The sequence below is a fragment of the Siphateles boraxobius genome, unplaced genomic scaffold (assembly GCF_051911475.1).
Source record: "Siphateles boraxobius isolate OS27281-9 unplaced genomic scaffold, OSU_SipBor_1 53, whole genome shotgun sequence".
NCBI classification, from domain to species: Eukaryota; Metazoa; Chordata; class Actinopteri; order Cypriniformes; family Leuciscidae; genus Siphateles; species Siphateles boraxobius.
In genome coordinates, this window is record NW_027509175.1 from 4,411,850 (window position 1) to 4,439,284 (window position 27,435).

The 27,435-nt window shown below is 40.3% G+C and overlaps 1 protein-coding gene across 23 annotated transcripts in view; it reads left to right on the forward strand.

Annotated features, from left to right (window-relative positions):
• The first annotated feature begins 16,766 nt into the window (after positions 1-16,766).
• Positions 16,767-27,435, forward strand: part of camk2d2 (calcium/calmodulin-dependent protein kinase (CaM kinase) II delta 2) — a 37,615-nt gene continuing 26,946 nt past the window's right edge. For 15 of the 23 annotated variants that reach the window (XM_077205110.1, XM_077205117.1, XM_077205112.1 and 12 more), the window contains exons 1-2: positions 16,806-17,157; positions 19,431-19,525. In XM_077205110.1, the coding sequence (XP_077061225.1) occupies positions 17,096-17,157; positions 19,431-19,525 (157 nt within the window). In that variant the 5' untranslated portion in view covers positions 16,806-17,095. Of the gene's footprint in view, positions 17,158-19,430; positions 19,526-27,435 lie in introns of all 23 variants that reach the window. The other 8 variants (XM_077205107.1, XM_077205115.1, XM_077205121.1 and 5 more) reach the window with 2 other exon arrangements.

Sequence of the window (27,435 nt, forward strand, 5' to 3'; positions counted from 1 at the left end):
AGGCTGCATATAGTGAAGAGAATAGTAAAATATATATAAAAAATGTTCTATTTATTTTAGAATATATCAAATTACACAACCCTGTCTCTTTTTGTTAAATGTCAATTTTAATGATCAATAATATCCAGTATAAAAGTATAAGTAGCCTAATAGGCATAAGAAGCTACAATGAGAGATAAAGCAAACAATTCAGTCCACATAAGTCAGCTCTCTAATCTACAAAGTTAGTTAAAGCTGCAGTAGGGAGTTTTGAGAAAATGTTGACTTAGCCTGAAGATTTGAAGAAGCACAACTTACAGGTCCAACCCCCTTGCTCTCTGATGCACTACAGCCCTCCCTCCACAGCTCCTCCCTCCACAGCTCCTCCCTCCACAGCGGAGCCTGCCGTGAACGCGCAGGCTAGTAAGCAGGACCACCGATGACGGCGGATTATAAACAGTTATGGAACATTCACTAATAGGGACGAAACATCAACAATATGCTTTACATTGACTATGGCCTGCCCATACTTTGACTACAAACTTGGTCCTCAAATCATTATGTATTTTGCAATACATGTAACTTTATAAGGTTGGACTCTTTCTATTATAAATAGCTACTAAGATAACGTTAAAGGATTAGTTCACTTTTAAAAAAAACTTTTGCTGATAATTTACTCACCCCCATGTCATCCAAGATGTCCATGTCTTTCTTTCTTCAGTCGAAAAGAAATTAAGGTTTTTGATGAAAACATTCCAGGCTTTTTCTCCATATAATGGACTTCAATAGGACACAAACGTTTCAAGGACCAAATGACAGTTTCAGCGCAGCTTCAAAGGGCTTTAAACGATATCAGACGATGAATAAGGGTCTTATCTAGTGAAACGATCGGTCATTTCAAAAATAAATAAAAAACTTTAAGTTTTATAAGCACAAATGCTCGCCTTGCTCTGTTCTGTGATGCACGTTCGTGATCCTGTTCGAACTCGTTCATCCAAATGAACACATTTTTTTTGAGTCATTTCGTTCGTTGAATGAACGAAATGACTTGAAAAAAGATTCGTTCATTTGGATGAACGAGTTCGAACAGGAGAGTCAAGAACACGGTACGCGCTCGCGCTGTGCAAGAGAGGGGTGATCAGTGCGTACACGAGCGTGATTGACACTGCTAAGACATTCCTCCTGGCTCTGATTGGTTGTTTCTGACCGGGAGCGGTGTATTTCTGCAAATGGCAGTAGGACCACAGGGAGGAGCCAGAGGAGTTTGATTTTTTTCACAGATTATCTGTCTCATATTCTACTTTCAGGACATAATGACAGTTTTAACAAATATTTGTCTACAAAAGCTACCTACTGGAGCTTTAAATAGCCTAAATATATAAAGTTATGAAACTTCACTTTGCCCTCAGCTGAAACGATTTGCCATGGATCAAACTATAGATTAATATGAGACCAAAGATCGATTTATACACAAGGCGAATTATATCTCATGTATAACCACTAGACTAGAGACATCAGAGCCAGCGGCAAACATCAGAAGGACTAGCCGAGGAAAAGTTGTTCCAGTCGGGGTTAATGAGCGCCGAACTCCCGGTGAACGAAACGTCAGACTCCGAAAACGTCAGATATTTTTCAAATATGCGCTATCTTTATAAATAAACCACAGATTTGAGCTTTAAAGAACTACATTCTGGACTGAAACACTCTTAAAATTACATTTCGTGACATAATAACAGTAGTATTTTGATATTAAGCGGGTTTTCTCCTCTGCTATTGATGCTTGCTGGTTGGTGCAAGATGCATTCTGGGATACCTGGCTGACTCAAGTCTGCACAAGGCTGCGTTCCTGTCCAAAATTGACATGCCCTTCACTCGCTAACTTCCCTCCGTCTCGTTCACTCGGATGTGCGTCATTGCTTACGTTGCATGAGTGCCCACTACTGGCGGAAACTGCAATGGGCTGAACTGGAACATCCTAAAGGGTATCTTGCAGGTAAAAAAATAAAATAAATCTATTATGAAAAGTTAATGCACGATTTAAAATGTTTTAAAACGACATAAGGGCACCAATTTAGTAGCTAAAGTGAGTGTTTCTTTGACTGCTCGTAAAAAACGTTTTTTTTCAGCATCGCGTCATTTTACATAACGAGAGGGAGTTGATGTGTTCGGAGTTTTGCCGACCGGATACGGCAAAAGTTTAATATATCAATTTAGCTCCGCTGGTGGGGAAACGCATTGGACTCACTCAGCCACAACCGTTCGTTGCTCTGTTTGGTTGTAGAAGCGCTATCCTATTGCGTGCAGAGGGAATTTGAAAGACAACCGTTTATCCCACCCTTCAGATTGAGACATGTCAATGGTAAGTTCCCAGACCTAACATATTTATGTGGGTCTGGCTTGCCAGGCTAGCTCTACATTACACAATTGATAATTAACCTTTTTTGACCATGTCTTTGACAGTGTGAATACCATAATTCAGTAAAAAAATGGGCACCAATATTACATGCTGAGCTGTGCAGGATAAGAAATGCAGAAAAAAAAATACAGACTGGTGCCAAACCACAAATATCTCTCCCTTGAGAAAGAGTTTATCCAGTGTTGCAAAATGTTTGCTAAATAATCTCGTTGAAGTATGAGACTATTCTTAAAAAAAAATCAATGGAAAAATTACAATGCATCAAATATATCCAGCAGAGTCATCAAAAAAATTAATTACAGCTTGGCTAGGAAGCCATTGCACTGTTATCGGAAGACAATCTGAAATAATCTGCACGTTTATTGTAAGTGTTCTAATGATGCAATGCCAAGTCTCAATGGCACCTTTAACAAAGAAGCAATTATACCTACTGTGGAACTAAGAACACTTTTAGTCTGTGTGAACCTACAGTGTCAGTTAAAAAATAATTAAAACATTAACCTTTTTTTCCACACTTTTGTTAGTTAGTAAGCGGAGGTTGGGGCAAGTTGAGGCAATGAACATTTATCATGCATAGTTATATTTGGAAGTCAGTTTCTGTAGAGACTCATTAAAAGAGACCATATGTAGTATGGTATTCCCAACTAAAAAAATAAGTTTCTGCCTTAATCAGATGATATTATACATTTTACACGGAAGATAACAAAGCTGTGAGGGATAGACGCATGTAATTTTCAATCACACCTTTCAAAACTGTTTTATGGGTTTTTTGTCCACTGAAAGTCTTTCGGAAATCTGAACAAGTTGTTTAACAACATGTAACAGCTTAATTTTCATTCCTGTCAAAAATTAAATATGACTTTACTATGACTAAGGTCTATTCCACAGCAAAAATTCGCAGTTAATTTTACATGAATCTTTTTGGGTCCATTGGGATAAGTTGTCACATTGGAAACCTGCAGCTTTTTGAATATGAATTATGAAAGCAAGAAGGCACAAGAACATGCCTATGTAAGAATGTATGACATTTCCATAGCAAGGCTATTTAAAGAGGGCTTGGTTATTGCAAAAACACAGAAATCAGATAATTTGCTAACACTAATGATTAATAATAAATGAAATAATCAATAATAATTTAAAATCTTCCTTAATATAGTTTGATATGTCTGTAGTGTTTGACTGTTTTTTGCCTATACCCAATATATTTTGCAAAAATAATTGTATTACTTTTTTTTTCACTGGGCGATTGAATTCACTAAAATATGCCTAATTTAATTTCTTTTTAAAAAGTGTAGAAAACAAGTATTTCTACAGGACGTTAGACAATGTTATAGCAAGCTACTACTGTAATTGTCAGGTTGAGTGCAGGTAGCTGAAGACGAGGACAAGAGGACTTCCAAAAATAGCTGATTTATTTACAAAATAAACTTCTATAAACATACAGGAACGAAATAACAAACTCCAGGAACTTCAGGGAAAACACAACCATACAAGGACGACGACCAACCTACACTGAGGGAAAACACAAGGCTTAAATGAACAGGGAATAATATGATAATTAACTGAACACAGGTGAAGAAACTGAACACAAACGAGGAGCGGGAAAAACTAACAGGACTAAACCAAAATCACAAAGACAGGGGGAAACAAGATCTCAAAACAGAACTTAAACACATTGAAACATGACAGTAATATTCCAGTGCTGATACATTTGATTATTAGTTTTTTGCTATCTACAGTCTGTAACATTTCCACACATTTGAATTGCTCCCAACAAAGGACTTTTGTTTAAATGTTTACCTTCTTGCACCGAAAATTGTGGATTGTTTCCGTCAAGGGCTTCAAGATATCTACAAGGAAGAGTTCCTGCTTGATGATGCCTAACTCCTGTAATTAGTGTTTTTTTTCTCTCTCTCTAGGTAAGTTTGTGATGACTGCCAGACAGGAAATAATAGGATTAACTACTGATGTGGGAATGTCTTAGTGTGAATCTGTCATAAATTATGTTATCTGATATAGATCACAATGAATGGGATTTCCCCCACATTTTTCTACCCAGACAATAATATATTGATTACATGCTGGATCACATTTATGAGATACCTAAGGTTAATAAAAAGTTCATAATATAGTTGTAACAAAGACAGGGGTGTGCAAAACTGCCACAAAGAGGTTTCAAACAGTAGCAGCACCACTGCTCTGAATGTACAGGCAGATGGAGGCGTAAAAATGAAGTGACGCAGTGAAGTCAAAAGTTCAGTATTTATTCCAATAAGTGAAAAACAAATGTTTTTCAATAGAGTGCAAATGGTACCTACAGTGAAAATACAAAAAAGCTGGCAGTTACTGTCACGGGTTTTAGATCTTTGAAACAAAATGTAATAGACACTATTGTATCACTGAGAAAAACTGAAGTTAAACAATAATAAAATCTGCTCTAAACAAGATGTGGCAACAGAAATGGGACAAGGAGACAAAAGGAAGACATCTGTATAAAATTCAAAATAAAGTTGGGGTTGAGAAAAATAAATACGGAAGCAGAAAGGAAGATTCCATAATATATAGGCTTCGAATAGGGCATACATGCCTTAAAGGGTCACTCCACCCATTTGCATTAAGATTTCCGTTGTTAGAAATCCAGTCATACTATTGAATGGTCGTGCAACACTCTTGCATTTTCCCCTGAGACGAGAGAAATCCTCTATTTACCTTTTTCACTTCCTCCTACAATGACGCAAAAATACGTCATTTTACATCATTGTAGGAGGAAGTGTAAAAGGGGGGGATTTCTGTGAAGACTACAAGCTCTAGTTCCCGCCCTTTCAAACCCGCCCATAGAGGGTTGGTCCTAATGCGCTAACAGACCTATCAAAGATCAGTGCCGGTGCGTTTGATTTCACCGGCAGAAACTTTTTGAAAATATGGACGAAGGTACTGAATACACAGGCGGATGCATTATGGAGGATCTGGATTTTGACGAAGTTATGGTAGAATCGAATGTTCGTGGCTACCTTTATGAGCCACAGTATAGCGACGAGCAGCTGAGGGCTATGGAGGAACCGGAGGCGGCTGAAGCTGCTGCCACCACAGCCGATGCAGACGATCTGCCTGCCGCGGACGAGGATCCCCGCAATGGCTCGAGCTGGGGCAGATTGGTGGTGCCTGTGCTCTCACTGTGCGCCAATGGACACAGAACAAGAGTCTGTCTGCTGCCGAGAATTCCAGCGGTGCTACGGAATCGGAGGATGACACGGACGTGTGTGTTGTTGCTCACCCGAGTTTCGCACCCCATATGGATAGAGGCGTCCTGGAGACCTACTTTAGAATACCTAAGTTCAACTGGCAACGTCAGCCAAAGCCTACAGGGTCAAATGATCGTCTTTCTGTAAAGTAAGTTTATTTTCATTTTGTTAACACGCTAACTTGGCAGGTTCATTGCACAAATATTTTGCAGTTAAACTAGCTACTGTAGTGGGAGTGGTTTGCGGAGCTGAGCATTGCAATGCACTATGGGGATTGTTGTCTACAATCCACAAGCACTAAAAAGTCATTTTATGCCTTTTATCGGCCAAGAAGGTCCCAAATTAGAAATTTATGATACTATTCTACTACATAAATGACCCACTTTAAATACATATTCATGTCTCCACCGGTGGAATGACCCTTTAATTACTCACTGTTTATCATAGGGAAAAGAGAATCTGTGAATTGTGATAAATGTGGTTTGTCAGAAACAGTTGAACATGTGTTGATTCAGTGCACAGAATACAACAGAGAAAGAATCAATTTTGCAGAATCATTAAGCTACGTAGGTATTAGCATAGACATCATATAGAGACTAGATGCCTTATTGGCCGTTGTGGCACAAGAAATGCGGCCGCCATCTTAAACCGGTCATACTCCTATTTGCGTTGCATAGCAGCAGTAGATGCCAGAGCACTGTGCAGCAAAGTCCTGCTCAAATCGGTGGACCATCACTCGGGGATTACTTTTCACAAGTAAGATTTAACATTTAACATTACCGTACTATTGGTTGTATTTTTCTGCATCGTAGCTACGTGTATGACTTTTGCAGCGAAAAAACCCGCTTGAAAATCAGTTTGGTATTCAGTGAGATATGATTAATTAAATGCGCTGGCAGCTCATTGCACTTGCCAAAAAGATTACACTGAGCGGAGCGGGTGACCGGTTTAAGATGGCGGCCCCACGGCTCGTCCGCACCAATAGGCAGTAGCGGTCGATAGGGCGTCTATCTATATGATGCCTATGGGTATTAATACATTGTCAGTAAATAGCATATTTCAAAACGCACAGAAAGAGAAAAGGGTTTATAGTGCTTTAATGAGGTATCTAAGGGAAACAGGATTGGTTAACAGAATACAGTTTAATATATATATATATATATATATATATATATATATATATATATATATATACATATATAATCTCAGCTCTCAGATTCTGTCAATTTTATTACGCAATTCAAACAATAAATACTGTTTTGGCGCTTGTAAATGTTACACGACAGATCCCTAGCGCACGTGAACCGATCATCTCTACTAGCTAATAGTAGAAAAACACGAACACTGTTGAAAGATACAGTAGGCTACAACTTACCAAAATGTATTCCTCATACATAATATCGACCATACATAATATCTTTTTTTAATCAGAGTGCAGAGGTCAATAACATAGCTTGAGAACAAATATGTCAGATTTACCTCAGGAAAGCAATTTAATAAACATAATATAATTAGCTAATGTTACATTTTATCATCAGCTTGGTAGAGACGGGCTCTGGTAGATAACAGGTGAAAACCGGATCGGATCTGTGGGTAGAGCTAACTATCAAACACATCAGGTTCAAGTACGCCCACAAGCCGTGCGATGTTGGCTGGTGTTGCCCGCATACCGCCTCCCATGGCCGAAACTGGTATTATGACACCTGTCGGGCCGTGGTAATTTAGCATGCTAATTCAGGCTGATATCTCTGCAGCACTATAACTTGTTGTAAAAATTTTTTAATGACATCATTACCCTTATTTCTTCTCATTCTTTTGATGCGTGTAGCTAATTTTTTGGATATTTTTAACTCAATTCTTACACATGGCACCTTTAAAGCCCTTTATCTAAACCTCTCTACACAGCCGCCGGACTCGCGCGTCCTCCATGTCTGTAGTTTTTTAATACTTTTCACTCATGTTTGTAGTTCTAACCGAATCCTCGTCCAACGCGCGATGGGTTGTGGGCAATATCAGCCGTTAGATTGTGCATCGATCTGCACTTCGGATTCTGACTGGATATAGTAGACCATCTTTGGAACACTCATTTCAACATACTACGATTTGGGACATACTAGTTCTATTTTCGAATACTATTTAGGACGGATAGTATGCGAATTGGGACGCAGCACGGGTTTTGTCTGTTTGGTATGGGAAAATGTTCCAGTAAGTAAGATAATTTATATTATGCAAGTGGTTAATTGAAAACAATAAACATTTAACATGGTTAACGGTCTTTTTTGAGTCTTTAACACAATACATAAGTCAACATAGTGAAATTAATGACTCTACACAATCAGTGACACACACATATCTGCTTTAACTGGTGTTAAAACGTGCGCTAAACAGGTAATTTAAACAGATGGTGTTAGAATGAAAGTGTATGTATGCATAGTATGTTCTCAGTTCAGTGTCGTAATAAAAGTCATTTTACAAAATAAGAGTCTCTAGTCACAGAGCCTCACTGTGACAGTCATGTGAGTAATAAAGTGAGACCGTTCAGTTTGCTACTTTCAATCGTGTTGTGTCTTATAGAAGGCAGAAGTAAATGACCAAGACAATCACTTCAGATACAAATCTGCACAATTAAACATATGTCCAGTTATTTCTACCAAATCCAACTCGAAAAAGTGTATTTCATCAGCTTAAATTAGAATAATCCATTTGATTCAGTATTTACAATAAGATGTCTGTCTTGAGTGATTCATTTTTAGGTTAATGAATAGAAGATTACAGTTGGGTAATTGCTGTGGAAGCTTTTTTGTAAGTGTCGAAATGCAGGAAGTGTGCTTCAGGTGTTTACCTATTTCACAGAAGCATTCTTAAATTTGCCATGTATTATAATAGTCCACCATTTGAACACATTTTACCATCATAGACGGTCTTTCCAAATCTGGTTGTGGAATGCAGTCGTTTTTTAAATAGAGAAGTGTTTCTTACTCTTATTTGACTTTATTTTCTCTTGATTACACAAAGATATGAAGTTTATACCTGAAGAAATGGCTTATCATTTTTATAAAGATGCATAATTTGTAAACTACATTATTCAGGATATCAGAGAGATATGCAGGGTGGTGTCAGTGCCTGTGTCTGTGTGTGTTATGAAATGGATGTGAAATGGTTGTCTGTAAACCTTTGGTTAAGAAATTATTTAGCCACTTACACCACTTAAACAATGGAACTTTTCCCAGAACCAACTTTTACTTTTCTGGAACCTATAGATGATTCCAGTAAATGTATGAATCAGTTTCCTTCAAGTTCACATTAACTATGAGTATGTAACTGACAACCAGAAAGTGTCCAAATACTTTTTTATGTTCTCCTTTTGAACAGCTCAGTATATCTCATTTAAAACCTCACAAAATTATTTTTGTGAAATCTTTTTTCTTAAAGAATGCTTTTGCTATATTTTGTTGATTGATTGTGTCAGTTGTGTCACTTTTTACAATTCCTCTCCCATGGACTCATGGGATTATAGAGTGTCCGTCAGATGCACATTTCAGAATTTTGTCGTAATAGATCATCCGGGTAGTTTTATAAATACTGTGAATTCAGACATAATACTACTATATAGTAGAGAAGTACACTCACCTAAAGGATTATTAGGAACACCTGTTCCATTTAGGGGTGTGGTCCTGGTCAAGACAATCTCCTGAAGTCCAAACTGAATGTCAGAATGGGAAAGAAAGGTGATTTAAGCAATTTTGAGCGTGGCATGGTTGTTGGTGCCAGACGGGCCGGTCTGAGTATTTCACAATCTGCTCAGTTACTGGGATTTTCACGCACAACCATTTCTAGGATTTACAAAGAATGGTGTGAAAAGGGAAAAACATCCAGTATGCGGCAGTCCTGTGGGCGAAAATGCCATGTTGATGCTAGAGGTCAGAGGAGAATGGGCCGACTGATTCAAGCTGATAGAAGAGCAACTTTGACTGAAATAACCACTCGTTACAACCGAGGTACGCACCAAAGCATTTGTGAATCCACAACACGCACAACCTTGAGGCGGATGGGCTACAACAGCAGAAGACCCCACCGGGGACCACTCATCTCCACTACAAATAGGAAAAAGAGGCTACAATTTACAAGAGCTCACCAAAATTGAACAGTTGATGACTGGAAAAATGTTGCCTGGTCTGATGAGTCTCAATTTCTGTTGAGACAATCCGATGGTAGAGTCAGAATTTGGCGTAAACAGAATGAGAACATGGATCCATCATGCCTTGTTACCACTGGGCAGGCTGGTGGTAGTGGTGTAATGGTGTGGGGGGTGTTTTCTTGGCACACTTTAGGCCCCTTAGTGCCAATTGGGCATCGTTTAAATGCCACGGCCTTCCTGAGCATTGTTTCTGACCATGTCCATCCCTTTATGGCCACCATGTACCCATCCTCTGATTGTCATGATGCGCTGGAAAATAGTCAAGGATTCAGATGTGAGTGAAGAAGTACACAGGGAACGCTCAGTGAACGAATAGTTGAACAGTTCTCAGACAAACTCAGAGTTGAAGTGGCAGATAATCCTCAGGCAGACTAAGAGTTGAAGTGGCAGATAATCCTCAGGCAGACTTGGAACATACTCGGGCAGACTCGGTAACGCAGGGACTCAGTGGGCGGAATGCAGATCTGCATGGAGAAGAAGATCCTCGGGAAAGCATCGAAGAAGCAGGACTGGAACAGGAGACAAGGCTCAGACCCAGGAGAACCTCCACAACCATCTGACAGAGACAAGACGAGTGAGCAAATAATATATAGGACATCCTCATTCAGAACAGCTGGCGGTTTAAGATGCGATCGAAAAACGGGTTTAATTTTGGAGACATGAAATGCGGGATGAATTCTCTTGTACGCTAGAGACAGGTTGAGGCGGACTATCACCTGACTAATAATCTTGGTGATAGTGAACGGGCCAATGAATTTAGGAGCTAACTTATTAGATACGGAACGGAGAGGAATGTTCTTAGTAGAAAGCCACACCCTTTGACCAGCGATCTATACGGGTGGCCTCGACCGGTGGCGATCGGCCTTAGCCTTGGTGCACGCCATCACTTGGAGCAGAGTCTCACGGGCTCTGGTCCATGTGCGGTGACACCTCTGGACGAACGCGTGAGCGGAGGGGACCGCGACTTCGGATTCCAGACTGGGAAAAATTGGTGGCTGGTAACCTAAACTACATTCAAACGGAGATAGGCCTGTGGATGACACTGGTAATGCATTGTGGGCGTACTCCACCATAGAGATATGTTGGGTCCAAGAGGAAGGATTCCTGGCGGCCAAACAATGCAACACTCTCTCCAAATCCTGGTTGGCTGTCTCGGTCTGGCCGTTGCTCTGGGGGTGAAACCCTGAGGACAGACTAACGGTCACTCCCAGTGATTTACAAAACTCTCGCCAAAATTTGGACACAAATTGGGGTCCTCTGTCGGAAACCACGTCAATCGGGAGGCCATGTAAGCGAAAGACGTGATCTACAACGATCACCGCTGCCTCCTTGGCTGAGGGTAATTTGGGCAAGGGAATAGAATGAGCTGCCTTCGAGAATCGGTCCACCACAGTCAAAACTACTGTGTACCCTTGAGAGGGTGGGAGGCCGGTGATAAAATCTAGCGCAATGTGGGACCAGGGTCTCGAAGGGACAGGCAGCGGTTGGAGTAACCCATCTGGGGGTCGATTGGAAGTCTAACCAGTGGCACATACCGAGCAAGCCAAAACAAAACTGTGAATGTCGCGTGCCATAAGTGGCCACCAGAATCGTTGCTTGACCATAAAACTGGTGCGATTACCTCCTGGATGGCAAGCTACGTTCGAACAATGCCCCCACTGAATGACGTCTGACCGTAATCCCTCCGGCACAAATAAACGATTTGGTGGACAACCGGGCGGAGGCCTTACCCCTTCTAAGGCCGTCTTGACCTTCAATCGACCTCCCATGTGAGTGTGGAGACAAATAGGGTCTCGGGTAAAATGCACTCGGGAGTAGACGGGCGTTCGGAACGGTCAAAAATACGCGATAAAGAATCGGGTTTGGTGTTCTTAGAACCTGGGCAGTACGAGAGGGAAAAATCAAAATGTCCGGAAAAAAGTGCCCACCGAGCCTGTCTGGAGTTCAGTCTCCTGGCGGTTCTGATATATTCCAGGTTCTTGTGATCGGTCCAGACGATAAAAGGTACCCCCGACCCTTCTAACCAATGACGCCATTCCTCCAACGCTAACTTCACTGCCAACAACTCTCTGTTACCAATGTCATAGTTGCGTTCGGCACGCGATAAACGACGAGACAAAAACGCGCAGGGATGCATCTTGTCGTCCGTGAGAGAACGCTGGCAAAGCACTGCTCCTACCCCCACCTCTGATGCGTCGACCTCCACCACAAACTGACGTGAAGAATCAGGGGCTATCAAGATGGGAGCTGAAACAAAGCAGCCTTTCAGTTTGGCAAACACAGCCTCAGCTGTGTCTGACCACCTGAACGCAGTTCGGGGGGAGGCAAAGGCAGTCAGCAGCGCGACTAGTTGGCTGAAATTGCGGATGAAACGGCGGTAGAAGTTGGCGAACACCAGAAACCGCTGTAGGGCCTTACGGGAATCTGGACTTGGCCACTCCACCACAGCCTTAACCTTCTCAGGATCCATGCGTACTCCCTCAGACGAAATGATGTACCCTAGGAAAGGAACAGACTGTGAATGAAAAGCGCATTTCTCCGCCTTGACAAAAAGCCCATTCTCTAGCAACCTCTGAAGCACTCGTCTGACGTTTTGAACGTGCTCCTGGAGAGACGAAGAAAAAATCAATATGTCATCCAGGTAAACATATAGAAATTGATCAACCATGTCTCTCAACACATCATTGACGAGTGCCTGGAAGACCGCTGGGGAGTTTGATAAACCAAATGGCATCACCGAATATTCAAAGTGTCCCCTGGGAGCATTGAAAGCGGTCTTCCTCTCATCCCCCTTCCTGATGTGAACCAAATGATATGCATTATGTAAATTCAATTTTGTGAAGATAGACGCTCCCTGCAACCTCTCGAAAGCCGAAGACATCAACGGCAAAGGATAAGTATTCTTAACCGTGATGTTGTTCAACCCCCGGTAATCAATACAAGGTCGCAGAGAACCAACCTTCTTCCCCACAAAAAAGAATCCCGCCGCCGCTGGAGAAGAGGAAGGGCGGATGAACCCAGTAGCTAGAGAATCAGAAATATATTTCTCCATAGCCTCCCTTTCTGGAGCAGAAAGTGAATATAACTTGCCCTTAGGCGGAGACGTACCTGGCAGTAAATCTATGGCACAGTCATAAGAACGATGAGGAGGAAGAGAAGCAGCCCGAGACTTACTGAACACCTCCTTCAGGTCGCGGTACTCCGGTGGCACGTTAGACAGATTCACTGACTCCTCCTGCAACACAGAACGAGAAACAGATGGAACGGCAGACAAAAGACATGAGGCATAACAATCATTACTCCAAGCAGAAACAGAGGTTTGGCCCCACTCTATCCTAGGTCCGTGTTTCACCAGCCACGGGTGACCCAGGACAATAGGAGTGTGGGGTGACTGAGTGAGGTAGAGTGAAGTCCTTTCAGTGTGGTTTCCCGAGGTAATGAGTGTAATAAGTCCAGTGGAGTGAGTGATACCCGGGAGTTCTTGCCCATTGAGTGCGTTGATGGTGATCGTGTTCTCTAACGCAGTGATGGGGAGGAGAAGTTTGCGTGCCAGTGAGAAGTCCATAAGGTTTCCTTCTGCTCCCGAATCCACCAACGCTTGACAGCTGAAGGAGTGTTCCGCCCACTGGAGTCTAACCAGGAGGAGAGTGGCGCTCTAGGGTCCGATCATGGAGATCCCGCCCGACAGTAGCCGCCGTCCTACCGCCAGGCTTGGCCTTTTAAAGGACAGGTGTTGATGAAATGGCCAGCCTCCCCGCAGTAAAGACATAGAGTGGCGGTGTTCTCTCTCCTCCCGGGAAAGCCGAGCTCGACCTACCTGCATGGGCTCAGGATCGTTAGGGGGGCTGACCGCGTTCATACTCCGGGCACTGGAACTCATGGAGAAATCGGCCGTAGGCATCCGGTACGGTCGGCTCTCTCTCTGTTGAAGACGAGCATCGACTCGTAATGCTAGCTCGATCAGTCCATCCAGTGTCTTGGGCAGCTCCAGGGTATAAATCTCCCTCTGAACGCGGTCAGCCAGCCCATGCAGGAACATGTCCCACTGCGCCTCCTCGTTCCATTTGCACTCGGCCGCCAATGTCATATAATCCACAGGCAGACTCGGAACATACTCGGGCAGACTCGGTAACGCAGGGTCTCAGTGGGCGGAATGCAGATCTGCGTGGAGAAGAAGATCCTCGGGAAAGCATCGAAGAAGCAGGACTGGAACAGGAGACAAAGCTCAGACCCAGGGGAACCTCCACAACCATCTGACAGAGACAAGACGAGTGAGCAAACAATTTATAGGACATCCTCATTCAGAATAGCTGGCGCTGATCGGCTCATCAGTGGAACGAGCCAGCTGATGAGCCGCGCCCATTCATTCAACACGCACACACATAGCGAGAGAGAGTCAATGAATCCATGAACCGTGACACTGATGGCTACTTCCAGCAGGATAATGCACCATGTCACAAAGCTTGAATCCTTTCAAATTGGTTTCTTGAACATGACAATGAGTCCACTGTACTAAAATGGCCCCCACAGTCACCAGATCTCAACCCAATAGAGCATCTTTGGGATGTGGTGGAACGGGAGCTTAGTGCCCTGGATGTGCATCCCACAAATCTCCATCAACTGCAAGATGCTATCCTATAAATATGGGCCGACATTTCTAAAGAATGCTTTCAGTACCTTGTTGAATCAATGCCCCGTAGAATTAAGGCAGTTCTGAAGGCGAAAGGGGCCAAACAGTATTAGTATGGTGTTCCTAATAATCCTTTAGGTGAGTGCATATCTGGACGCAGAGCAAGTCTATCTCTCACAGCCTAATTTTTATCCTTCACTCTTAAAAACGTGATATCTATGGTTCCATAAAAAGCTGTAACATCCATTTAACCTTTTCATTACTCACAAAAAAGAACAAAAGTTCTTTAAAGGTTAAAAAAGGTTATTTAGATTAATAAAATATTCTTTATACTTAGAAAAAAAAATGGTGCATTGAAAGGTTCTTTGGGGAACCAAAAATTGTTTTTCTAAATAGCATTGAAGTTAAAACCCCGTTTTGGAACCTTTATTTTTAAGTGTTGTAAAGTTCATAATTGTATCTACCCTGACTAAGGCCAAAGACTATAGCTCTATACTCATGAAATTCTCACGAAATTCTCACTTATACATCAATAGAACTATAGTTATTACAGCTGGTTATTCATGCTGGAAGTAAACCAAACAGAAAGACTATTCCTGTTAACACTTCTCTGTGTTTATTTGATCTAAGATGGAGAAAGTACAAGAAATGCTTGTGGCATTGTTTTATTCCAGTGAACAAGGAAAAAAAAACTCATAATAAGATCAAGAAAGCAAATTAATTGTAATGTGTACTGTGTAATGTGTTCCAATATTTCCTCTTTTTTTAAGAACTTTCTTTCCATCCATACATTCATCCCGTTCTCAAGCTTGCCTATCATTTCTATCACTAAAACCAACTGTTAAGTTTATAGACTTTGGGATAGAGATGGTAAACAAGTATTTGAATCACTGTGGTGAAAGCTGCCTATATTGATATTTTATCTTTGATTAAATGTTGTCAATTTTGATTTCATGATGACTTTAATGCTCTACTCATGTCTCATCCTCGCCTAAGCTTCCTAGAGACTTGTAATGTAATTTATTGTTTACACATTGGTCAACAGTTGACATTAATGTCTACATTTCACAAGACTAGATTTTGTGAAATTGAAAGAAAATGATACTGACATGTTTGTTACCATGAGAATTCAGAATATCCCCCAATTGAACTCTTGCAATGGTACAAACATATTATATAAGTTATATATATATATATATATATATATATATATATATATATATATATATATATATATATATATATATAAATTCTTCCAAAAATGAGTTTGATTACATGTGATGCAATGTTTGAATCCACAGTAATAGTTTGTGAAACTATGGCCAGTACAACAGCGCACCCGTGTGCTCAAAAGATAGAAGTGCACAAGAGATTACACTGCACGTGGGCATGCGTAAAAATAGCAGCTGTGAATGTGCGTCATAAACAGTTCTGAGCTCCGCCAGCATATCTGGGCTTTAATGTTATGGATTCTTGTGTTTCTATACTTCACTGACATATCTGTATACACTACAGTATGCTACAAATTTAGATATTATTATTTAGATGATTTAGATGTGAATTAATTAGACCTTTTTCACAGTAGGGTAGCCTAACAGTCGGCCCTTTTACTATAATGTTTTTAGTGTAGTCTAAATTGTCGGATTTCTTTACCTGCATTTTTTACAATGCTATACCTCCTTATTTTCCTGTTTTATTGTTTTTGTCTTTGCCATCTAAAACATTATTATTACTGTACTGTACTTTTTTTTCTTTTTTTGAAAAAATGTAGGCTACAATTGTAGTACTATGGTATTCTTGGAAGTACCTTTGAATATCAGTAGGTAAATGCTAAATTTAGCAACAAAAGGATATCTTAATAATTATCTCGAAATGCACAACCATATTACAGAATGCAGTAAGGCAATGTTGCTTCAGTAAAGTTAAAGAAAATTATCATTATTATTATTAAAAAACAGAAGAATTACAATTTCTCAATGAGATACCTTGAAATTACCTTTATCTGTGCAGTTCATTTAAATAGTTTGACAAATGGTATTTTTTTCAAGCTCAAATGGGCGGTAGTTTATTTGATCACAAACACATCATATGCATTAAATAAAATGAAACTTGTTTGTAGTTTTAGAATACGCATTTCACGGCACACACTGCAGTTTTGTGAAATGACACTTAAGTTATGCAGGTTATACTATATCAATTATTCATTTGACCTTATTGCTATTATTGCCATGACGAATTATTAAGTATGATGAATATGAAGTGCATGATGTTTGAGAGGGCGGGGCATGACTTTAAAAGGGAGGGGAGAAGGGGGCGAGGTGCTCTATATGCAAACACGTCCAAGAGAGAGATGGCAACGTCAACGCGCATAATGATGAGCCCATGGAACCGTCGGATGTGAACGCGCTTCTGCCTCCCCTTAGTGACAGACCCCTATTACATATCTGATCATCTGACATTGATCGGTGCAGCTCACTTCAAGAGACGAGGAACCCGAGCAGAAGCTAAAAAAAAAAAAAAAATTAAAGTGCTCTCCTTTTGGTGTCCTATAGGCTACAGAAGGGACGAGAGGAGACTGACCGCGCTTCCCCGCATCATCCTCTTCCTCGCGCTACCGATTCCCCATCACAATGGCTCTGACCATCTGCACCAGATTCACGGATGAATATCAGCTTTTTGAGGAGCTCGGAAAGTAAGTGCTGGATTTTCTACTGCAGAATCATTGCATTCCTTTGCAATTCATATGCACAATGAAATGATGCGGTTGCGACGCGTCTTCTATTTGACAGCTCCGCTATAATTGCAGCGAACGCTTATAATAACCTTGCCGTCAGCGCTTGATTATACATAGTCTCTGTCTCACAGGCTTGCAAGCTGCCAACCCAGACGGCATTCTTTGACAATCACGGGTGCGTTTGGAACGGAACGGAACGTTCCAAACGTGACTGTGATGCCCAAAAATTGCAGTGTATGAAGCCACCGCTCTAGGTTTTGGGACGCAGCCATTGTGATCATCACGTCAGATACCCGAACAACTGGTAGGCTATAATGTACGTTTTAGTGGGCTCGGGCTTCCCCCCCGGAGACAGTGATAGCCTACTCATGGCAATGCGACGACACACATTCCCGTGCGCCGTTAATTATCGCGTTGGGGATTCCACGCGTTGGTATTGACTGGGGAGGGGGAGGGCGCGCAGCAGAGGCCACATCGGTGGTCCCGATCGATCTACGGCTTTCAGGAGATGCCTTAGTTCATTTCAGCGTGTGATATTTATTCCGACGTGCTTATGCGTTCAGATCAAAAATGATCCGGATTGAGTCCGTTTGAAGCCCATTGTGACCTTAGATTGCAATGTCTTGACTAACAGTACGTTCAAAATATGTTTTCGAGACGTCTCTGCGCCATCTGCGCGGTGGCATCATGTAGCCTATAAACATTGGGTACCAGAGCAAGGCTCCCCTTTGTTACATAGTCCACCATAGGCCTATTTGTACAATTTTTGATTTCATAAAATGCACATGATCATTAGGCTATACACTGAATTATTTATTTACGGTAAAAAAAGGCAACTGAACTGCTCCAAAAAAAGTTGAAACAAAAGGTTTGGTGTGTATGAATATTTTTTTCCACATAAGTATATGCAAAATAAATAAGTATACGTTGTAACAGTGTTTCTAAGCAACATTCCACTAGCAATTAAAGTAAGATTACAAGACAGTGCGCTAATAGACGCTCGCGAAGTCGCTGAGGAGGTTACTATGGCAACAATACGCCGCTCGAGCACATTCCATCGACTAAACATAAATAGCCTATTGTCATTAATTATCACCTTGTTATTATAGATGTGCACGTCTCATATATATCACAATAGCTGTGTTTTGTTTAAAATGTTTTTTTATGAGATAAAGGATTTTACATGATTTAGTTGATTGAAATCAGCCTCTCCAGCATTACACTTGCTAATACATAAACAGTTGCAAAAATGCAAAATGCAACATGGAACAAGTGCACAATAATAAGAGTAAACTAACATTTTTAATATAATATAAGCAGATGTGATGGTTTGCACAGGGAATGCACCTTTCCACATAAATTATAAGGTGATTGATATTTTATTTATTGTTAAATTGTTGTTGTTGTTGTTTTTATTATTAAAACACAATTTCAACAATATATTATTGGAAAAGTATATATACTGACTTATTGCATATACATTTTTTCCATAAATTATATGTTAATTTATATTTTTTAATTCTATAAAGGATTGTCTTTATAGTAAATATTGCATAGTAAAATTTAATGTATTGCCTTTTAAAATATATTTTAACTATACTATAGGTGACTTAATTGTACTGTAATTTGTAAAAAAAAATTAATTATTAAAATTTTCAGTAACACTTTATTTTAAGGTGATGTAGTTACATACATGTACTTACTTTAGTAATAACAGTAAATTATGCATATTACAAGTAACTAGCTCTAAACCAACCCCTAACCGTAACTATAAGTACAAGTAGTACTTATAGTATATTACTAGTATATTAGTATATTACTAAGTACATATTTGAGTAAGTACAATGTAACCCAATTTTCTAAAAGTGATATATGTTGAAAAAATACATCATTCTCTCATTCTGTTTGAGAGAAGAACAAATGCACCAGAGGGGATATTTAAAGTGTAATTAACCCCCTCATTTCCAATAAGCGCATTGACAGATTTGGTGTGTGCATGTGGCCAGCAAATATGCCAAGCAATTTCAAAACACCCACACACGCTCATCAAACACACACAGACAAACAACCATGGAAAATCATAGTTGTGTAACCTTGGAAGCGCTCAGGCTGTGCCTCCATTATGGCACGGATTCTGCTGTCCATGCCATATGCTCTATCTGTTCGGCATCAGGGCCTTGTGCCCATTTTTTCCCTCACAGTCTTCTCTTTTTCTTTTCTCTCTTCTTCAGGGGTGCGTTCTCTGTCGTGAGGCGATGCGTGAAGATATCATCCGGCCAAGAGTATGCGGCCAAAATCATCAACACAAAGAAGCTGTCCGCCAGGGGTAGGTGATTTTTATTTGGTGTGCTCCTGTCAGGTGTGAGGCAGGATTTCAGAGCAGTTAATGGAGCGTCTAGTGTAACCAAACATGGCAACATCCGGAAAAAACGGGAGAACGGAAATATGCATCTGGGTCTCAGCTGGAGTTCTGTGCGTGTGTTCTGACGTAACAGCTTGCGTCTAGCTGTGAAGAAGTTGAAGGGATTATATGTATGACAATCACATACATCCACGTATCAATCTGAATACTGTATTAAGTCGTCTGGATGTAGTTAGTTAAGTGTTTTGTGTTCTTGTGTGCATAAGCACCGTAACAGGTGATATGGGAGCAGATATATGTATATGTGTGAGCTTTCAAAGGCTTTGGCTGGTCTTATTCCCTGTTGGAAAGTGTGGGCATAGAGCGACCCAGTTCTTTCAGATCCGTCAGTGTAATTGTTGCTGTTGGCCTGTTTGCCTGCAGGCTCTGCTGCTATAGGGCAAAACAACCAATCGGGCTCCTTCCCACCCTCAGAACAACCAATCATCTTGCTTCTCCCACAGCATCTCTCTTAAGAGCCAATCATATGACTCATGTTGCCCTTTTCTATGGAACAATTCCTCAAAATCTTTTTGCTTTAAAGTTTCCCTTTACGAAATGCAGGTTTTGGAAGGGAAAACGAGAATATTTTCTGGATCATTAGGATTGAATTACAACCCCCCCCCCCCCCCCCCTCCCCTTTTTGCACAGTGGAATTGAAATGGACACCTAGATTCCGGGATCAGTATCACAGCACTGGTGCATGCTGGGATATCGTTTCCAAAAATATAGCATCGGGTGGTTTATTCTGTATTTCTCTCTCTCTCTCTCTCTCTCTCTCTCTCTCTCTCTCTCTCTCTCTCTCTCTCTCTCTCTCTCTCTCTCTCTCTCTCTCTCTCTCTCTCTCTCTTTCTCTCTCTCTCTCTCTCTCTCTCTCTCTCTCATACTTGCCCAGCACTGCAGTGCTCCGCTGCACTGGATGCTGGTCCGTGTCAGAGATGGTCTTAACCTCTTTCCGCGATAAGCCCAGGAATTGCGATTCTATGAGCACCCATAAATGCCACTGCACACAGACACACATATAAGTACATTGACACTAGACCCTTCCTCGCTAGTGGGATCATGACCTCCAGTTCTAGATTAATGCAGGGTATGGTGAGGTGATTAGTGATAGGTCAAAATCTTGCTGTTTTTCATTAATACACTGCAAAAAATCTTTGTCTGGTTTTCATTAGTAACATCTAAATATCCTTACATTCCACTGCACTGTAATCTTAAAACACCCCTGTGATGAAAATCAAGTATGTAATGTTGTTTATACACTCACCTAAAGGATTATTAGGAACACCTGTTCAATTTCTCATTAATGCAATTATCTAATCAATCAATCACATGGCAGTTGCTTCAATGTATTTAGGGGTGTGGTTCTGGTCAATCTCCTGAACTCCAAACTGACACCCCAATAACACCTGGTATTAAAATGCAATCTGTATCCAGATAAATTATCCGGATAATAAGTGTTCTGATCTTACCTTTGTGTTTACACCTTATATTTTTAATGCGTTCTCGTTATCCACATTGAGTTCGGATCTCTGTCCTCCAGAGTGACACCTGTGCGTGAGCACTGAGGTGGCGGGAAATCAGCTGTAGTTTGTCAACATGTCAGGTGTAGGATCGTTAGAGATGCTATTACTGTACCGCCTGTTTCTACTTTTTCTCTGTAGCGGTAGGGGTCATTTTCAAAGTTTTTCTATTAGGAGCAAACAGAAAAGACGACAGGCCCTGTCTGCAGCTGTTGTTTTAGCGGCTACTGTGAATGCTACGACAGTGAACCGGTCTCTGTGGATGAGAGAACGGAGTAATAAGTGGTGGGAATGTATTGTCTTGGGGTCTTTTGGCAAAGATGACTGGATAGCAAACTTCAGAATGAACAGACATTTGTTTCGACTGCATCTGCGAGAAGTTGCGGCCTCTGCTGTCACGGAGAAATACTCTGCTGCGGTCGTCGGTGTCTGTGGAGAAGTTTCCATCTTGTTTCCTGATGGCTCCAGGGACGTGAATCTTCAATTTTTAATGTTAACTTTCTTTCCTACTTTTGTCGTCCGTTTAGCTTAACGTTACTTCTGAGGGGTGTGGTTTTCGCAGGCAGAGGATGCAATTGGCAGGTACGAATGCCATCACGTCGTACAGATTGCTTTTATACCTAGTAAAGATCCGAACACAATGCGAGCCAGACTACCTCCAGATGTGGTCAGGCAGATCCGATCACAATCCGATCACAACGTATTTACACCTTGCATTAACATGCGTTTTTTATTATCCGGATAACTTATCTGGATACAGATCGCATTTTAATACCAGGTGTTAATAGGGTGTGAATGTCAGAATGGGAAAGAAAGGTGATTTAAGCAATTTTGAGCGTGGCATGGTTGTTGGTGCCAGACGGGCCAGTCTGAGTATTTCACAATCTGCTCAGTTACTGGGATTTTCACCCACAACCATTTCTAGGGTTTAGAAAGAATGGTGTGAAAAGGAAAAAACATCCAGTACGGGGCAGTCATATGGGCGAAAATGCCTTGTTGATGCTAGAGGTCAGAGGAGAATGGGCCGACTGATTCAAGCTGATAGAAGAGCAACTTTGACTGAAATAACCACTCGTTACAACCGAGGTATGCAGCAAATCATTTGTGAAGCCACAACACGCACGTCGCACAACCTTGAGGCGGATGGGCTACAACAGCAGAGGATCCCATCGGGTACCACTCATCTCCACTACAAATAGGAAAAAGAGGCTACAATTTGCAAGAGCTCACCAAAATTGGACAGTTGAAGACTGGAAAAATGTTGCCTGGTCTGATGAGTCTCGATTTCTGTTGAGACATTCAGATGGTAGAGTCAGAATTTAGCGTAAACAGAATGAGAACATGGATCCATCACGCCTTGTTACCACTGTGCAGGCTAGTGGTGGTGGTGTAATGGTGTGGGGGATGTTTTCTTGGCACACTTTAGGCCCCTTAGTGCCAATTGGGCATCGTTTAAATGCCATGGCCTACCTGAGCATTGTTTCTGACCATGTCCATCCCTTTATGGCCACCATGTACTACCCATCCTCTGATGGCTACTTCCAGCAGGATAATGCACCATGCCACAAAGCTCGAATCATTTCAAATTGGTTTCTTGAGCATGACAATAAAAAAATGGCCCCCACAGTCACCAGATCTCAACCCAATAGAGCATCTTTGGGATGTGGTGGAACGGGAGCTTCGTGCCCTGGATGTGCATCCCACAAATCTCCATCAACTGCAAGATGCTATCCTATCAATATGGGCCAACATTTCTAAATAATGCTTTCAGCACCTTGTTGAATCAATGCCACATAGAATTAAGGCAGTTCTGAAGGCGAAAGGGGGTCAAACACAGTATTAGTATGGTGTTCCTAATAATACTTTAGGTGAGTGTATGTCTATGTGGTGTTTTTAAAATGTTTTTAAGACAAACCAACTATGTGCAAATTCATAAGTCAAAACCATTGCTGTGTATTTTTTCCTTAAAACTAAAAAAAGGCCGTTTGAAATCGCTGGTGTTCCTTACGTCACAAACTACCTCGTATCCAATCACGTCAACGTGTGGACGGGCTTTAGCACATCATTAGCTATTCTCTGAAGCTGGATAGTCTCAAGATTAGCCAGGTTATCACAGTATATTTTTCTGTTGATATGAAAAACCGGGTACATTTAGCAATATAGCAAGTGGATTATGTATGTGATGTATATTACAATGTTATGATGAACTATATGCCTTTCTCCACTGACGTTCTAAGTTGTTAAAAACGTTTCTAAGGATACTGTTTTTTCGAAGGCAGCTGTCTGACTCTTAGCAGCACATTATTAGCTGTTTGATAACGTAGTCAAGCAAAAGGCTAATCATATTAATTACCGTTATGTGTCCGACATTGTAAAGAGCTATACATAAAACGCATTACCATTCTGATACATCAACATGTTGATGAGCCTGTATAATACACTCTTCCACTTCTTCTTCTGAATCAGTTTCTGGTTCAAAACATATATGGCTGAATTAAACCAGTAGTGGAGAGCCGGGACAGTTGAAACACTTTTCAGATAAACGTCGTTTTCTAAGATAAGGTTACAGATATATTTTTTTCTTTTTGTGATCAACAACTCACATATGTTTTCTCTTAGTATCATGTGTTATTCGGTACAAATGTAGAATGATTTAAGTAAAAATTGACTTTGAACGGTAGTTGTGCTTTGTTTCAATCGTCCCGCATGAGCGTGGGAATTGAAACACGGGGTGGGACGGATGAAACATAACAGTTTAAACGGCAACTATTCATCTAATGCTTGTTTTTATGAACAATACCTGATAAGTAACTTATGTACATATTGTTACAAACATATTTTGTAATTTATATAAATTTAAAGGTTCTTATTAACCAGTTTTGTTCTGTCGCCCAATAGACAATAGGCAATAATAAGCCTATGCGCATTTTGCGTAATCTCATAGGCTATTTTGACGAAGACAGACATATCAGTTTACAATTCATTTTCTTAAATTTCTTCCTTGAGTCATATTGAGTGTTAGCTAGTTGAATAGCCTGTTATTATGAACATAACAAAATTATGAACACTTGTTTCAACCGTCCCGACAGCGCCTCCTGCCAGTTAAACCTTTAGTTTTGCTCTTAAACTAAAAAACTCTGATAATGCACACTTAAGGGTGTGTTGCAGTACTAATACACCTGCCGTATTATCACTACAATGTCACATGAACAATAAATACAACTTGTCAGTCAAAAAAAAGTACCACACGAAAGAATTCACTTACCACACTCAAAAATAGTTTTCCGGCTCTAACTTTAAAACGGCATGACGTAAAGAAGAAATGTTTGCGCAGGTCTGGTGGGTCTTTTCTTGAGTGGTTTTCAAGAAAATCTCAATGTTTCATCCGTCCCGCGTTTCAATCGTCCCGGCTCTCCCCTACTTCCACTTGCCTCTGTGGTAGGCTAACGTTTTTCGTTAACCGTAACGTTAACAGTAACGTTTTTCGAGTGGATCAGGTATTCTGAGCTTGGGTGATTGAATGGAAGCGGGGGTTCATTTGAATATTCATTGATCCGCTTATACTAAATGAAGCAAGGGTGTAGTTATAGTCAAGCTATTTCAAGGCATGAAGAATTTTTCTTCACAGGATTTTTTTAATTTTTTTAAATATGTCATTTTGGTGATCAAAAATGAGTTTTAAGGGATACAATTATTGACTACAGGGGGAATTTAAGACAAGACACCCCAGGTGAATATGGTAAAAAAAAAAAGATATCACCATACTTCCCCAGTTGATTAATTACATTAAGTATGTACATTACAAGTGTGCAATGTTGCTGTTTGAGCATAAAAAAGATCTGCAAGGTTACAAAGCTCAAGTCCAGTCCACAGGGTGATATTTAATTCAACAGAATTCACTTTCCAAGAACTACAACGAATGACTTAAATTGGCTTGAATTGGTCTGAAATTTACGCCATTCTTAATATTTACACCTGAGAAGATGAAACTCGCGGATGTGGTAACGGGCGGGACATTTCCTGAAATGCGCTAAGCGGTGCCAATCACAACACACTGGGCCAGCTAACCAATCACAGCACATTTTGTATTTCAGAAGGAGTGGCTTCATGGTAACATGAACTGTTCAGCGCGTTCAAGACAGAGTGGGGAGAGAGGAGCTGTAATAATGTAAAATAGGTGAAAAATAATGTGGTTTTTGAACAATCAAGCATGAAAGCATATTCTAGTACACCCCAAAAACAAAATCAAGACTTCATGAAAGTGCATAATAGTACCCCTTTAATGTGCTTTTTGTGATTAACATTTAAATGAACTGACAAAATTGTGAATAAATGTAATATTGAAAATATAAATTTGAAAAAAAAAAAACTGAATCAACCTTATTTTTATAAAATTGTCAGATTGCGTAAAGTGTACTGCTTTTTAAAAACTTTTTTTCAGTTTTTACATTGTGAGAATTTGTTCTTTTTATTTTAATAAATAATATTCAATATATTTTTAAGTTAATATATACATACACATATATATAACACCCCCCTCGTCGTCTTCAAAAACCTGGAACTAGAAACTAGAAACTAGAAGTCATGAAATTGAATAAAATCTTAAATACCCCCACACCCCATCAATAAAGCTCAAGTACCCATTATCAACACCAAACCAGACTGTCACCAAATACACTTCTGTTCACTTCTTTAAATCTACTGGGGATAATGCTTAAAAGTAGTGATAGAAATCTGCCATAGGAACTAAAATAAACTTACAGTACACTCTCAGCAAACAAATGTGTAACAATTGTACCTTCAGGGGTACAACGTGTGTGTGTGTGTGTGTGTGTGTGTGTGTGTGTGTGTGTGTGTGTGTGTGTGTGTGTGTGTGTGTGTGTGTGTGTGTGTTTCAAGACAAAGTTACTGATTAATACTGAGAAATGTTTGTTGTGTAAAAATAGAAAAACACAGAGGAGGATAAAGACTGTAATCGAGAGAACTGGAATAAGAAAAAAGGCCAAAGACAGGTCAATAGACAAGCTGTGTACAGATTGTGAATTACGTAAGGCAAATGCCATGCAGAGGCAACAAAATACAGAAAAAAAACAACGAGAAGAAGGATAGTGTTGGAGATAGATGAAGAGGAAGGAGAGAATGAGAAAGCAGACATGTAGACTGGTGTCTTACAAAACAACCAGATGGTCATAGTCCATGTTGATGGCGCTGCTGTATGTGTTTGTAATATCAGATGAATGTTAAAAGAAACAATCTGCTAGTTTATTATGATTTAGTGTGTTGTGGTGAAGACAACTGAGGAAAAAAAACAGCACTCTCTATCTAACCTCATCTGTCCTCATTTAGTACTCCAGAGCATTGCAGCGCTGTGCTCAGCTGTACCTCATTTTATAATCACTGCGAACCTTAGTGATGATGGTTAACACTGTATTTTATGTGATGTGAATGAAAACAAGGCTATGAAGGATAGAAGTATATCTGTTCAATCGTTGTTCAATTGTTGTGTAATGGTTGTGTCATTTGGTGTTGATTGTTAATGTTGATGAGGCAAATTAGAATTGATTATACAAAATAATCACATTTATTATTATTAGGCTATATAACCCTCTCTGCAACAAACATAGATTTTATAAACATTTTACATTTTAGAGGTGTTTTATTTCATTCAACATTCATAGAGCTCATTTGACAGAGCAGCCTGTTCCATCGCATATGCCTTATTTGTTGTACCTATTCTTTCCTACATATTGAATTCACAATCAGTGAAATCATAATTTATTTTTCACATTAAGATGCTAAGACAGACATTTCTGCATACATATAGAGTAGACAATAATTCAGAGATGGTGTTAATGAAGAATTCACATGAGCCCTTGTCAGAGCTGCTTTTAAAGACAGAATGTTCTCTACCTCTGAATCTCCTTGACCGTTGAGTCATTCACTCATGGTGTGCGGAAGAGAGACTACAATCACATGAGAGGTTATGGTCCTGCAAAGCTAAAAAAAAACTCATTGGTTTCTCAGACAGCACCACCTTCGCAGCCATACAGTACACACACACACACACACACACACACACACAAACACACACACACACACTCCCACACGCACCACGCATTCACTCTCTTACTCACTCACTCACTCATTTGATTTCTCTTGTCATGGCCCTTTAAAGTGTACTGCCGAACCAAAATATACATTTATTTTGAAACTTGAATGTCATTTATTTAAGTATATTTCTAATTTCATGTTTGTTATGATGAAGTTGCAATTTAGTACATTTAAAAAAAGAAAAATTAACTTTAAATGTAA